The sequence below is a fragment of the Cadophora gregata genome (genome assembly GCF_030347475.1).
Source record: "Cadophora gregata isolate MNR1 chromosome Unknown scaffold_18, whole genome shotgun sequence".
Lineage (NCBI taxonomy): Eukaryota > Fungi > Ascomycota > Leotiomycetes > Helotiales > Ploettnerulaceae > Cadophora > Cadophora gregata.
Genome location: NW_026695941.1, coordinates 1,040,305 through 1,054,885, shown reverse-complemented (window position 1 = coordinate 1,054,885; position 14,581 = coordinate 1,040,305). Strand labels below are relative to the sequence as shown.

The following is a 14,581-nucleotide window of genomic DNA, read 5'->3' as shown; positions in this document are numbered from 1 at the left end:
TGATCCTGATGGGATTCTGAATTGCAGCCTCAATGATAACAAGATTTTAAGGCAGAAACAGGCTCGAGAAGCTTACCTCAAGCCCAAGATCCTCTTTTGCATGGTGCCTGGAGGAATGCCGTCAAGCTCGCATCTCCAAATGGCAGGGGGAAGGGACGGCTTTGTGGTATTGTACGGGTTTTTAGGCGTAGCATTAATGAACGGAATGGAAGCCGCCCCTAAACCGGAGCAAGGAAGCTTTTCGTGGTGGGCTGGTGGGCTGGTGGGCGAGTGTGGTGGGTTCGTCATTTGTTTTTGGTGCTAACTGCACTCCACTCTATCCCCACTGTTGCTCATACCTTCTCTTTTGATTTATATTTTGTATCTGTAACCTCAAGAATATCCTTTCCTCTTGATCTTTCCTGGCTGAATCACGCTGTCGGCACCATCGCATCAAGCCATGGTGGTTCGCTCTTCGATTTGCCACCCTGCTCTTCTTTGTTCTGCATAGCATTTTCTGATTCGCAATTCTTGCTTGAGATCGTATTACCGAGTGCCTCGGTGTTTTTTCTACCTGTCTATTACCACCCATTGTTGAGCAATCGTGCGATTTCAATAGGGGTCTAGTCGGCTCCCTACAACAAGCCACAATGTCAAACTTCAGAGACCCGGAGAAGGACAATTTTTCGGAGCCACTATCAGCGACACACTCCCCCACAGCTCAGCACGCCTTGGTAGAAGATCCCGAGAAGGATATCCATACTACATCATCCTCCCCAACCCACACGGCACATTCAAATTCCTCTCATGACTCGATCAACTCAAACCCATTGTTTGCTTTGGAACGGGCTCTGACAGCAACCGATCTCGCCACAGAAGCAGAACGAGCTGCCCGTCCAGCATTGACATATACCAGAACAGGAGCTTCGCTAGCCACTACTGGATCCCGACTTCCATCGTTTGAAGTCGATTTCGCTGATGGAGATAATCCTTTGAATTGGCCTCTGTGGTATCGAAGTTTGGTTATTGGAGCTGTCAGCTATTCGACATGGACCGTCGTTTTATACAGCACCAGTTACACCAGCAGTATGCCTGGAATGATGGAGGAGTTCCATGTTACAAGCGAGCCAGTAGCCACGCTGGGAGTTACAACATATCTATTAGGATTGGCTGTTGGAAGTCTGATACTTGCCCCGCTAAGTGAGATGTATGGTAGAAGAATCGTTTATGCCGGAAGTCTGGCATTCTATTGTTTGATGGTGTTACCGTGTGCATTAGCTACCTCGCTTTCGGAAGTTCTTGTTGTTAGATTCTTTGGGTAAGTGTTTGACATGATCGATTATTATTTCGTGCTAATCTATACCAACAGTGCTGTTGCTGGATCAGCTATGATTGCCAATGCCCCTGGCTCCGTTTCCGACATTGTCACAGAAAATTATCGAGCTCTTGCATTCAGTATCTGGAGCATAGGTCCCATGAATGGACCAGTAACAGGACCTCTGATTGGTGGGTTTGCTGCTGAGTATCTGGGATGGAGATGGACGAATTGGCTGGTCATGATCTTGTCAGGTGCTGGGTGGTTCTTTTGCTCCTCTATGCAAGAGACGTATGCACCTGTTATCCTGCAAAGAAAAGCAGCAAAGATGCGAAAAGAGACAGGGGACGACAGATGGTGGTGTCGGTATGACCAGAAGGCAAGCCGTAAGTTTCCATGCTACTTCAATTGAGCCAATCGTCACTGACCATCCATTCAGTTTTCGAAATGCTGAAGATCAACCTTTCGAGACCATTCATTCTATCTTTTACAGAGCCAATATTATGGTTCTGGAATGCTTATATCGCGGTATGTTATTGCATTACCTGTCTCTGTGTTGTAGACGTCGTGGAAAGCTTTGAGGCGATGACAAGGATATACCTTGACAACCTTTACTGACGTAAACGATGCCAGATCATCTATGGAATCTTGTATCTTTGTTTCGTTGCCTACCCACTCATCTACACTGGTCTCCGTGGTTGGTCTCTCGGCTTCACAGGCCTTGCTTTCATCGGCATTGGTGTCGGTACAATGATTGCGATCGTCACTGAGCCCCTCGCACGCCGGGTCGTCAATTCACACAAGAAAGATCCCGAGACAGGCCGTGTCTATCCCGAAGCATCGATCAGTATTGTATGTTTCGCATCGCTTCTATGTCCTATTGGCCAACTTTGGTTCTCCTGGACATCAGTCCCAATTACGATCCATTGGGTTTGGCCAATTTTGGCCGGTATTCCATTTGGCGCAGGAAACTGTCTGGTGTTTATTTACGCCTCGAATTATATTGCCGGCTCGTATGGCATCTACGCAGCATCGGCTCTGGCCGGGAATAGCGTCGTCCGATCTTGTGTTGGTGGAACGTTGCCCCTTGCTGGCCCGAAGATGTACGAAGCAATGTCTCCGCAGTGGGCCGGCACATTACTTGGGCTGGTACAGGTCGCTTTGATTCCGATCCCTTTTGTGTTTTATAAATATGGTGACAGAATCAGGGCTAGGAGTCCATTGATTAAGCAGATGCGAGAGGATGCCGAGAGAATTCGGAAAAGGGCGGCTGCGGGAGAGAGGAGGAGGCAGAGGAAGGAGGATGCTGAAAAGGGAGTACAACAACCAGAAAGAGTGGCGGTGGAGGGTTTGAGTGATGAGAGACCGAAAGGACATGCGGCTACTGTGGAGACGGAAAAGTTATGAAGGAGAAGAATAGAGGTTTGAGAGATAAATGATACCCAGATTAATACGAGACAGAAATAATACAACCTACACATTAATAATTGGTGTGTAAGATCCTGGGTAGTGGATAACCTGACGCAGATGAAATGTTTACCCCTCGTCAGTCACATGCTATCACATGAAGACTACCTTCATGTAGGAGTTTTAACATTTTAACATGTTAAACCACTCCTGAAATGCAGGAGGTGTTTATATTTGAAAAACAAAGGCAACTCATCAGGACTAGAATATTAGGTCGTTCTTCCAGAGGGACTTCCACCAAGCAGGCCGTGGGAGGAAGGACACTCTGCAATGACAGTGTGAGACTCACTCTTCGCTGTTAATACTTGACATGGTAGCCGCCAGAATGTCCGATTAACACTTTAAAACGACACAATGTCAAGGGGCCTTCCTAGAAAGTAAATTTTATAATGTAAACTTCTCTCACAATATCACTCCTTTGAATATAGTTTTCCTCCCTTTTATTGACTTGTCAGCCTACTCAGCTCTCAGCCTTACGAGTCATTGTCTGCCGAAGGAGACTGAGCCAACCAATAACTGACAGTCCACTATTCTTGTAGCTGAACAAAGGGCTTTCTGTCAATAAAACTTTTAGTATTGGACGCATTGGCCTTTCCATTTTACATCTTGTATTTTTTCCGACTGTCAATATTTATCTTATTTTGGTTCTGAAAATCATCCAGTCCTCCTCTCCCTTGGTCTCCTACCTAGCAGGTCTCCGTCGCCCTGTCACCAAGTGCCGCCGACGCTAGTACGCAGTAGCGCAGCCAGGCCCAGGCGAGACAACACAAAAGCGAAAAATAGCTGGCCCGCCCGCTTCTTCTCTTTCTTCCTCACGCGCCTCCATCCCCCACGGTACCCGTCAATCTGTTCTACCTTGCCGGTGTAGTCAATTCCAACCCTTCATTCTTCTTCATCGTGTTCATCCTGAGACCGTCTGCGGATCTGCCATCTATCTATCTGGTCAATCACAACACCGCACCGTGCGACCATCGAACGATTCACTAAAGGCTTTTCCCCATCGTACCAGAGACAGACACCGCCCAAATAAAGCAAAGCAAAGCACCTCGACCTCGTCGGCAGCCTTCACTTCGACTAGTTGCCACTACAAGGCCCCGATCGACTCTGCACCGACGCCTCCGCATAACGCGACAAAGAAGACACCCAAGCAACTTGTTCCAGATTTCTCTGTGACTTTCAGTAGTCATGGCGGTTCCTACACAGTTTGCCTACCGAACATTGAAGGAGATTGGCGTTTTCGATGCCGCCCCTGTCTATGAATCTTTGCCTGGTTTCCAGAAACCCGAAGGTTCCTCTCGCTGCTCCGTCTACTCGCCATGTGGCCGCTACTTCGCCTGGGCCTCCACCGAGGGCGTGTCAGTTATTGACGCATCCGTCGGACACGTCATCACCACTCTCCCAACTCCCAACGTGTACGAATTAGGCTTCTCTCCTCGAGGATCATACATTATTACCTGGGAGCGGCCATCCAAGGACGAGAAGGGTGATGCCGTGAAGAACCTCAAGGTCTGGCACACCGTGGAGGACGTTCCTGCTGGCGGCGAGAAGCAGGTTGTGGGAAGATTTGTGCAAAAGAATCAAACGGGCTGGAACCTGCAATACACTTTCGACGAGAGATACTGCGCCCGTGTTGTTACAAACGAGGTTCAGTTTTACGAGAGTGGTGATTTGGGTACTGTTTGGAACAAGTTGCGTGCTGAGGGTGTTGCCGATTTTGCCATTTCCCCAGGCAATAACCACTCTGTAGCTGTCTTCATTCCGGAGCGCAAGGTAAATACGAAAGGAACAATTTTCAGAATCAGCTAACAAAATCTGCAGGGCCAACCATCAGCCGTCAAGGTTTTCAATGTCCCTCAATTCACCACCCCTGTCTCGCAAAAGACTTTCTTCAAGGGTGACAAGGTTCAACTGAAGTGGAACCAGCTTGGCACCACTTTGATTGTTCTGGCACAAACTGAGGTCGACAAGACCGGAAAGAGTTATTATGGAGAGACTACACTGTATGTGCTGAGCGCAAACGGTGGATTCGACTCTAGAATCACTCTGGATAAGGAGGGCCCAATTCATGATGTATCGTGGTCACCGAACTCGAAAGAATTTGGTGTCATCTACGGATACATGCCCGCAAAGACGACAATCTTTAACCAACGGGCCGTTGCTACCCATACATTCCCACTTGGTCCCCGAAACACTATCATTTTCTCGCCAACTGGTCGATTTGTTTTGGTAGCAGGTTTTGGTAATTTGGCTGGACAGATGGATATCTATGATCTTGAGAAGGACTATAAGAAGATCTGTACAATCGAGGGTGGAAATCCAAGTGTTTGCGAATGGAGCCCGGACAGCAAATATATCTTGACTGCTACTACGAGTCCCAGACTTCGTGTCGATAATGGTGTTCGTCTGTGGCACGTTGGAGGTGGAATCATGTACAACCAGGATATGGTGGAGCTTTACAATGTTGCATGGAGACCTCAGAAGTCCGAGAGCTTCCCGGCAGGAGATGTGCTTCATCCGGTTCCAACTCCCCATTCATCAGCATTGGCCTACCTCGGTACCGTCAAGACCCCTTCAAAGCCAGCTGGAGCATACAGACCTCCTGGAGCCCGGGGAACCTCGACCCCCCTGCATTTCAAGCGTGAGGATGAGGGAGGAGCTGCCCACATTGTCAGCAATGGCACCTCATTGGTCGGATCGAATGGATTTGGAAAGCAACGAAGACAAGTTCCAGGTGCCGAAACCGTCGAACCCAGTCTCCCCCCCGGAGCTGCTCCAGCCAATGGACCTGTACCAGGAACTGCTGAGGGCGATGAGAGTTTGTCCAAGGCAGCATTGAAGAACAAGAAGAAGAGAGAGGCAAAGAAGGCCAAGGATGCAGAGGCTAAGGCTGCTGGCTTGATCCCAGAACACAGCACCCCAGCACAAGGTGGTGACAACCGAAGTCCTGAGCGCAGAGACCGACGAGAACACCAGCGGAGTCGCTCAAAGGGTCAACAAGACAATGTCCGAACCCCATCTCAACAACGATACCGTAGCAACACCTACCAATCGAATCAAGGCCGCTCGCAAGACGTCAGAAATGGCAATGGACAAAATGGCAATGGCTACTACAATAGCTATGGCCAAAATCAAGGCCACCCCCATCAAGGCCAGGCCCAAGCAGGCAATGTTAACAACTTGTCTTTGAATCTCGCTGCGTCTCGAATCCAGGATGCGCCTGAACTGTCTGTCACATCACCAGGAGGAGGCAGTCCCAATGCCAAGAAATTGCGAGGATTGCAGAAGAAGATTCGGGCCATCGAGGATTTGGAAATGCGCCTTGCAGGAGGAGAGAAGCTGGAGGACACGCAAATGAAGAAGATTGGTACGAAGTCATCCGTCCAAGCAGAGCTATCCGCCCTCGAAGCCGAAGGATAGGATCCTGACCGTGGACGAGCGGACTTGCATGCGAGGATGTTGGTTGATTGCGTCGATATTTTCCCCATGATTTGTGAGGACTATTGAATGGGAATGCTTCCGCGAGCTTGTTCAACGGAGATTCCTTTGTGCGTTGAGTTTGGATTCCATTTGGATGAGGATGGATGGATCGAAGGTGGGTATGCATTATTGGTGGCGTCGGATATGATTGAGATATGCCTCCAATCGAAGCTGGGCGACAGAAAAGGCAGATGACTGCATGGAATAATGAGGGGTGCGCTAGCTGGCTCTTGTCTCGAGTCTAGGATTTGGCTCTAGACTGGATTCGCAGCATCCATGTGATTGACCATAGGAATGGTTGCATAGACTCAGTCCATAGAATAAAGTGCGAAGATCTGAGGATGTGTTTGATCTATCATTTCTGCTATCTTCTTTTCATTACCTAGTGCAATTTGCGATCTGGAAGTGCAAATGATTTGGTAAGTAGCATGGTTGAAAAACATGGGCTGTGTACTAGAAGGCATTCTACAGATGTAGAATTAATCGATTGATACATGTGTGAATTGGTCCCGTACTCGTCAATCTCAAAATAGCCGATTCGAGATTCTTTTTCTCGTTCTACAACTTGTCTCTCAAACTTGGAATTCCGAGCTTGAGACGGGAGTTCGGCCTACGACGGACAAACAGGGCACAATAACAGACTTTCTTGATTTGATCCTACATATCAGACCTTGCGTTTGGATGCTGGGGGAAGTGCAGCGAATGCAAGGAGCTTGAGAACTATTAGGAAGGGTTGGGTAGTTAGTTGTATTTGATTGCTTGGGTGACATTAATACAAAGTCCAAACTCAAGGGCGAGAGTGCAAATGGGGAGAGAGATTAGCTGGGGAGTTTGCTCATCCAAGTTATTAGGGCGCGAAAGTTCGTGAGCTTTTTGTTCCTTGCTTGGCCCTCGTGTTGCTTCGTTTCCTTCCGACTCTTTTGCTTTTGGACTCAGGGCTGTGCAGGTCGAAGTATCCTGTTAGGTTTGTAATATACCTTGCTGACACGCCACCTCTCCAGTGCTGGGAGATGGATCTAGGGGTCAACAACATGTACTGCCAAGTTCTCCTCGAGCGCGTGAATAATTATTTTACCCATCACGTTGGTATCAGAGAGATTCGACTTGGAAGATGCAAAGATGGCTTTCGGAATGATTGTAAAGAGGGAGGATTGGAAGGAAGATTGTTGTTAGAGTTCCAGGCAAGGGTGGAGCGGGGGATAGCCACCTAATCGTAACGACAAGGTTTTGATTTATAACGAGGATAGAGAGAAGAAATGATTGATCGCGAGATTTGATTACAATAGTAGGTAGATATGGATTTTGGTGTTCGTAGCACTAGTGGTACGATGGGATTGATCAGGCTGCAGGAATGTGGTACGAATGAAGTCGCAGTGCACTATAGCTTTCTTTGACGAGAAACTCTGACACGAGTGAAAACAAATTTGCAAGATACTAATTCCATGTAAAACTGTTCCTCCTATGTACTTCCGCGATACATCCAGACATATCCCGCGAAGGATATGTACCACTTTTGAGAAATCGTTGTATCACGTGATACTACGATTCTGACAATCCATCGTCCAAAGCTGAGAAAACCAGCAATTCTCCAAGTGTATATGTACTGCATATCAAGTAATTTGAACTCACGGCACGTCAGATATGCGATCTGGAAACGAATGGAATTTGGTGTTTAAATACATACAACTCTGGCCGTTGGATGGCGTCCTGGAGCTTACCAACCGCAGTTAGGTACGTTAGCGAGGAGGTAAACATCGTACAAGAACAAACGATGAACTTCATTCGATGTTACACATCTGTAAGCGAGGCATACATGACCTCTTTGGAGATAGAGATGGAATTCTCATGCGCTATCTACGGAATCCTTAAAAACACGCAATCTCATGTCTAGGAAATTGCAGCTTGCACCGTTACCCAGCTCATCAAGGAGTCTGGTCTAACAACTCCCCGCGCCGCATGAGGGCATCTTGAAGATGCACAGCATAAAGGCCACTTAGCTACTGATGAATTTTGCCGACCCGGGCAGCTCATGATTCATTCAATCATTCACAAGATTCGAGGTAGAGCTGCAGGTCTGCAAAATTTGCTATTGCTTTTGATGGACATTTGCATGTGAGGAAACTTGTTCTTAATACACATACATATCCGAGCGGAGGGAGTACCCAGGGAGAGGGTAATTGCTACTACTACTGCCACTGCTACGAGAAGCAATGGAGCATCAAACTAGACACAAGTCAACGACTTGGCATTTACCATCCGGTGCCTAATCTGAATGGAGAGGATAAACCACTGGTACTGAGTGAGTTCGACGCCCAGACACCTCTACCTTTCCACTCGCCTCGGTATCTTCCCATCAGATTATACACAAGGAGCTTGAATGTAAGCGCGGAGTGCATCAGGTACAGGTGCCTGTTTATCAAGCACAGAACTAGATCTTTCAAGTTGGATAGGTATGCTATATCGCGGTCCGCCTGCCTCCATGCTAGCTAGCATCTTCATAGCCATTTTTGAATCTCCCAGATTTTGGCTTGGTGTGGTAAGTATTACCGGTTTTGGTAGAAGTAACAGTCTAGCATTCATCATTTATTCTTAAAGGGTCAGCATTGATGATTTGTTTGTCCAATTTAGGAACCACAGAACTGGGAAGCAGACGGAAAACTATTTCCGGCGTCTTACCCACAACACCCACCCATCCACCCACCCACCAATTCACTCCACCTGACCTCGTAATTGAGGACGATCAAAACCATTCGCCAAGACGCATCTGACCAGAATACGAGTTATTAAGTAATTATGAACAAACGGAAAATATGATCGCATTGACAAGTTGGGTATAATCAAGAGCTATGTAACCTGTACAAAACAATGTAAGGCCTTTGATCAGAATTCTCATATTCTCCTCCAATCCCAGCTTTCTCCACCATGCTCCCGGCTCTTGCTCATATGCTGTACAAAATACGAGCTTGCTTGCTTCGCATGACCACCCCAAAACTCCAGCATATGCTGATTTGTACTGTACTGTACTATATTGTACGTATCCAGGAATATGGACAAAGAAATTATCCAAAAATCTGGATAATGGATGAAATAGATAACTCCAACGCCTCGCCTTCTCTCGGCGGATTTAATCGATATGCCGCATTTTGAAGCCTTGCCAGTCATGCATGCTGTGCCCTCGAATCTATCGAGACCGAAAGAGATGTCGTAGATCCTCGATCGAAATTGGTAATCAAATAGATCTCTTCCTCTTGACTCCACCGTGATTCAAATCCCATCCATATGAGCACTTCATTGCGGCAGGATTCTCTTCTCGGTGTTGGGTGCTGGTTGGTCCTCAAAAACATATCTGACCAACTTCTCTGTAATTCTCGCACACAGGGGATCCACGTATTTCGTCCAGAGGTTGGCTACCCAGTACAGAATGACGAACCAAATCGGTAGCCAAAAATACCACCTCGCTCGTCCGCAGATCGTCAATGGTGGGCCGGGCTCAACATGTCCGTCTTCGTGTCTGATGTCGGCGGGGACTTTGAACCCGAAGTACATCCATACGAGGAGGGAGCGGAGGAGGGAGCCGTGGAGGAGGTAGACGGCGAAAGAGTTCTTGCCGAACCAGAGAAGGTATTTGTTGGAGAGAACGTTCTTCACTGGGGCGGAGAAATGGATGCCCAGTGCGATGAACTCAAGACCGACACCAGAATAAAATCGAGGGGTTTCGTTGTCCTTGGGGAAAATGTAGACAGATGTTTGGCCCATTATTTCGGACCATCGCATCCATTGCGCTTTGTCTTCGGGATAGGAGGCAAGGAGGAGGCCGATGAGGATGAGCACAGGAGAAAGAACTCTTTGTGGCCATTTGCGAGCCGCGCACCAGGCTTGGTGAGGTGGGTGCTGGGAGAGATCTGCAAGGAACACCCCGAAGAAGAATTGCATTCCAAAGGCAGCTGGAATTCATTAGCCGCTGCAGATTAGACGCCCATCAAACGTCAACTTACAGTCATTGCTGATGTAGTAATACACAAACATCGCCAATTCGAGAATCATCCTGTATCTGGGTTTGCAGAAAGCCGTAGCCACGAGAAACATGTACACAAGCATACTGCCCTTCAGCAGCGGAAGCAGAGTCCACTGGTTGTTGTCGTAAACATTCCATGATTTCGTCCAGGTCGTTATTAAATGGTGTATCAGATCCATGACGGCGTTTCCAATGTACGGTGTGATGTTCGGACTCGTATAGTTGACCCACCAGCTGTTGACCCTATTCCCCACCTCAAAGACACCGAATTGACAAAAGAACCAGATCAAAGTTGTAGCCATCGTCGTCGGAAGAATGAGCCTAGGCACACGTCGGAAAGCACTCCTCGCCAACCCAGAAAACATGGCGTCTTGTTGTCCTGCTCGACATTGTCGTAGTGGCTTTAAAGCACAAACGTATCCCGTTACGAGGGAGAATATCGTTACGCCGATTCGGCCTTGGAAGAGGATTCGGATAATTGGATATTGGAGGATTCGAGGAGGTGCTCCCTCAGCGGATGTGGGTTTAAATAGATCCTCGTCGAAGGCTCTGCAGATATGGGTGAAAACAACTAGAAGGGAAGCAAATCCACGCAGACCCTGGAGGGTATTAGTCTTGTCTTGATGATGTCGGGTTCGAACTCCAAGCACTGGGGGAGGCCTCAACGTACATCCACCCATTTCACATTCTCAGGCTTGGTCGTCATGATGCTCTAACACTGCTCGAACATAGGAATACGCCGCGGCTTAGAAACGTGGGCAGGACTCAGGCCCGAATATATCGACGTTGTCTTTCGAATCGAGTCGAGGCGCGTGCCGAAGAAGGGACGGCACAGAAAATGAAGCAAGGAAAAAAATGAGTACAGTATAATCGACAGATACACGAGAAAGAGAGTTGAGAAGATGTGAGAGAAGGACAGAGATCAAGGTTCGATGATTACGAAAGTTAACGACTGTAGGGGGCGGGGATGACGCGCCGTAATGCAGGAAGGAAAAGAGGGAAGCAGGTGAAGGGGAGGGGAGGGGAGGGGAGAGGAGAGGAGAGGAGAGGGTGATACAAGTAGGACATGGAAGGTTGGAAGTCAAGGGCACCTGCACTTATAACACGGCTCCACCTCATGGAAGCACTGGGCATGGCTCCCCCTTACCATGTGAGCGAGGAAGTGGGGTGAAAGGGGGGGATGTGTCCAATTGAAGTGCTCGCATCAGCGCCGGACTGCAGGTGCAGCTGGCCCTGGGTAGGTAGCGCAAGGGTCCACGGCAGGGGGGATGGGAATAGAGATGGAGTCGTCGGATAGATTGGCAGATGCGTGCGTCGTCGCAACTTAATCTGCAGGAGACTAATGGATATGCCAAGATTCCGGTAAGAGAAGAGAATGAACACAAAGACAAGACAAAACAACGGATATGGATAACAAAAAACGAAAGAACATAATAATGGCAGAGCCAGAGCCAGAGCCAGAGTCAGTGAATAGCAAAACGCTGGGTGCCGCCCATGTGTCTCCTTTTTTTTTTGGCAAAACCAAGGCCAAGCCGGCATCTCTGCAGCGTTGACTTGCGACTTGCGACTTGCGTAAGGGCTCTCTCTGCTGTGGCGTTGGCGCGATCCAGGGGTGTGGGAATTACAAGACAAGCCAGCTTTCCACATTTGTCAGAAGACGGTTTGACAGCATATGAATGTGCCGTTTGGGGCTGCATTAATTGTAAACTTCTCTACCAGGTCACAGAAAAGAGCAAACAAACAATATTAATAACTTGTGGCATGAGCCCCAGTGTCAAGTTGTACACCCGCCGTGTACCGCCGGAAGGAGAATTTTGTGATGCGCCAACTGTGTTGTGGGATACCAAGTTTCCGGCCGTGGGACACAGTGTCTCGCTCCGTAGCAGATAAAGTCGTGGTCGTGCTTCCATCCCTGCCCCTCCCCTCCCTCAGCCGATGTTCGCTCAGTAGTAGTTCGCTGGACTTTCGTTTAGACAGGGGGCAAAAGTGCAGACTAATCCGAGCTTGTCGAGCCTGTCTCGCCTGTCTGTCCCAGTGTCCCTAGTCTCATCCCCTGAAATAGCGGCAGTGGCGTCTTCAATTTACTTACCTATGTACTTAGCGATCGAACTCTGGACGAAGCACCATCAGCCATCAGATCATGTCCAAGTCTCCAAGTCTTGCCATCTTCATCTTCCTGGATGCACACCAAGACTCCAAGGACCCCAAGAGTTGGTGTTTCTACTTTCGAGTTTTTGCTCTGACAAGTCACTACGAAACCCAACCCTTTTTGGAACCTCTCTATCTCACTTCCTTACTGATTCTCTGTTCCGTTCCGACTTCCGTCTTGTCGTGTGTCTTCCAAGTTATCACCTACGAGGCTTAAGGTAGGAGCTCCCCCGCCCTCCCCCTGCGCCTAAGTATCCCCACTGGCCATTCAGATCCGGTAGCGAGCGCCCGCTGCTTTCCCACATCTTCTGAATGGTCCGAGCCTTTCATTCCATCATCCATTTGGTATGGTTCAGGGGCACTCAAACCTCTCAAAATTGACCAGATCAGATCAGATCAGATCAGATGGAGGGAGCGGAAGGTTTGCTGACGAACTTACAGTGTCATGATAGGTACGGAAAGGAGGGGCAATATTATAATGGGAAGGACGGCCGTCTCTATCCCTACTTATGAGGCGGTCATTATTGTTTTTGCGGTTTCTTTAATCCTTATTCGCTGCGCCATCTCTCCCTTGGTCAGTCTACTGCACTTCTCGATGTTCAGCGTCTCCTGAAGCATCAGCACTGGACAAGCGAACATAAATAGAATCTCCTCCGATTATTCCATCCAGCCTCGCTGCACCCACGCGCCTATTTAATAGGCCAGAACAGCTCTAAAACCACGCTTGGTATGGTGCCATCAAGACCTTGGTAGATATTTAAAGAGGGGTCGGCCGTCAAGAGGTGGGTTTCGATCTCACGGTACTTGTGGGCCTGGCTAATTGTTTTCTCCACGAAGTCACCCAAGCCGGGGATCGAAATCTCCCAGCAGATGATTGATGACGCACCACCTGGTTCAAAAACTATTCGAAATGTCGCAACCCGCTTGTCAGGGGTAGATGCATAATCTCTACGTTATTATTGAGATCATATGTACCGGAGGAAGCCATCTGCACGTATGCACGCGAGCGCCTTACCTTCCCTTCTCTTCTGTCCACTGGAGTCTGGACTGCGGAGTTTGGCGCTCGTGATCCCTCGGCAGGCGGGTGCTCCCTTCCTGTTGCACACATGCAACTCCAGATTGTTGCACCACGATCCGGGACTTCCCCTTCCCTTTCCTTCGCTTCCTCCCTTCCATTCTATAAGTCTTGGAAGTTAGACATCAAAGGTCGAGTCCAAGAATCGTCGCCAACTTGAGATTCAGAAACTTGCATCTGAATCGCTTTTATTGATCCAGAATACGGACCTTGGTGGACCGACATGTTTCAACATCCAATCTCCAACGTCAAACCAAGCCTCAATTTCATTCAGCCTCAGGGGGATCACCATATCAAGCCGAGAAGGCCAAGGCAACGCATCGTCGATTTGTTTGAAATAAACACGAGCAACTTCGGCTGGTGAAGAGGAAGATCGGCTTCTCTAACACGAGTGTCCGCTCGTTCTCCAGATTTCTGGTTTGATCGACTTGCGTAAACTTCGGTACCGATGTTTCAGAGTTTATATCGAGAGATCTTAATCCAAGGACCGAGGGAGCGAGTGCCTCTGCATTCTGGATCTTCACAGCTTGTGATGTTTGTCGGAAAGATCATAGTGAGATGTCGCGACATCTTATATCAGACATCATGGTTACCCAGAGCGGATGTCTGCATGGGAGAGCCACTTTCTGGACTCCCTGGGAGCCTGACAAGATGGCTGATTGGATCCTTCTCCGTCTAGTCCCGACAACTTTCGGATACTCAATCGCATAAGCAAATGTGGAATGCAGTGCTTCCCCTCTATTGAAAACAAGTGTTTCAAAGATGCACAGCCATGGTTGTGACCTGTTCTTACTCGGATTTCTTGGTCCCGCTTCGGTTGGTGGAACGAACATAAAGAAGGAGCACAATCTTGGCAGACAATAAATTGATTCTTTTTGGGCGTTCAAATAGTCTTTGTTCATTCAGCTACCCCCCGCTCTGACGTCGTCTCTATCTGCATATCAGCCACTGATTATTGCTTACAGTTTCGTCCGTTTTGGCTCGTTTATCACGTGATAAAATACTCTCGTCACGTGGTAATACATATTGGCAGCGCACTCTTTTGCTCATCTGGCCAATGACGACTGAGAGAGATATTGTTTATCTTTGATCTCTGCTACGATTC

At 48.3% G+C, this 14,581-nt stretch overlaps 3 protein-coding genes across 3 annotated transcripts; 2 read left to right on the top strand and 1 right to left on the bottom strand.

Annotated features, from left to right (window-relative positions):
- The first annotated feature begins 245 nt into the window (after positions 1 to 245).
- On the top strand, positions 246 to 2,771 carry ONS95_006749 (uncharacterized protein). The gene is made up of 4 exons (XM_058500223.1): positions 246 to 1,297; positions 1,349 to 1,680; positions 1,734 to 1,822; positions 1,928 to 2,771. Exons 1-4 carry the CDS (start codon positions 630 to 632, stop codon positions 2,699 to 2,701), a joined length of 1,863 nt encoding a protein of 620 aa, XP_058350059.1. The 5' UTR covers positions 246 to 629; the 3' UTR covers positions 2,702 to 2,771.
- Positions 2,772 to 2,917: 146 nt separating this feature from the next.
- Positions 2,918 to 7,582, top strand: ONS95_006748 (uncharacterized protein). The gene is made up of 2 exons (XM_058500222.1): positions 2,918 to 4,531; positions 4,580 to 7,582. Exons 1-2 carry the CDS (start codon positions 3,947 to 3,949, stop codon positions 6,176 to 6,178), a joined length of 2,184 nt encoding a protein of 727 aa, XP_058350058.1. The 5' UTR covers positions 2,918 to 3,946; the 3' UTR covers positions 6,179 to 7,582.
- Positions 7,583 to 8,685: 1,103 nt separating this feature from the next.
- Positions 8,686 to 11,818, bottom strand: ONS95_006747 (uncharacterized protein). The gene is made up of 3 exons (XM_058500221.1): positions 10,924 to 11,818; positions 10,234 to 10,852; positions 8,686 to 10,182 (listed from the first exon to the last, which is right to left on the bottom strand). The coding sequence occupies exons 1-3, from the start codon at positions 10,957 to 10,959 to the stop codon at positions 9,527 to 9,529; spliced, it is 1,311 nt and encodes a 436-aa protein (XP_058350057.1). The 5' UTR covers positions 10,960 to 11,818; the 3' UTR covers positions 8,686 to 9,526.
- Positions 11,819 to 14,581: the final 2,763 nt, after the last annotated feature.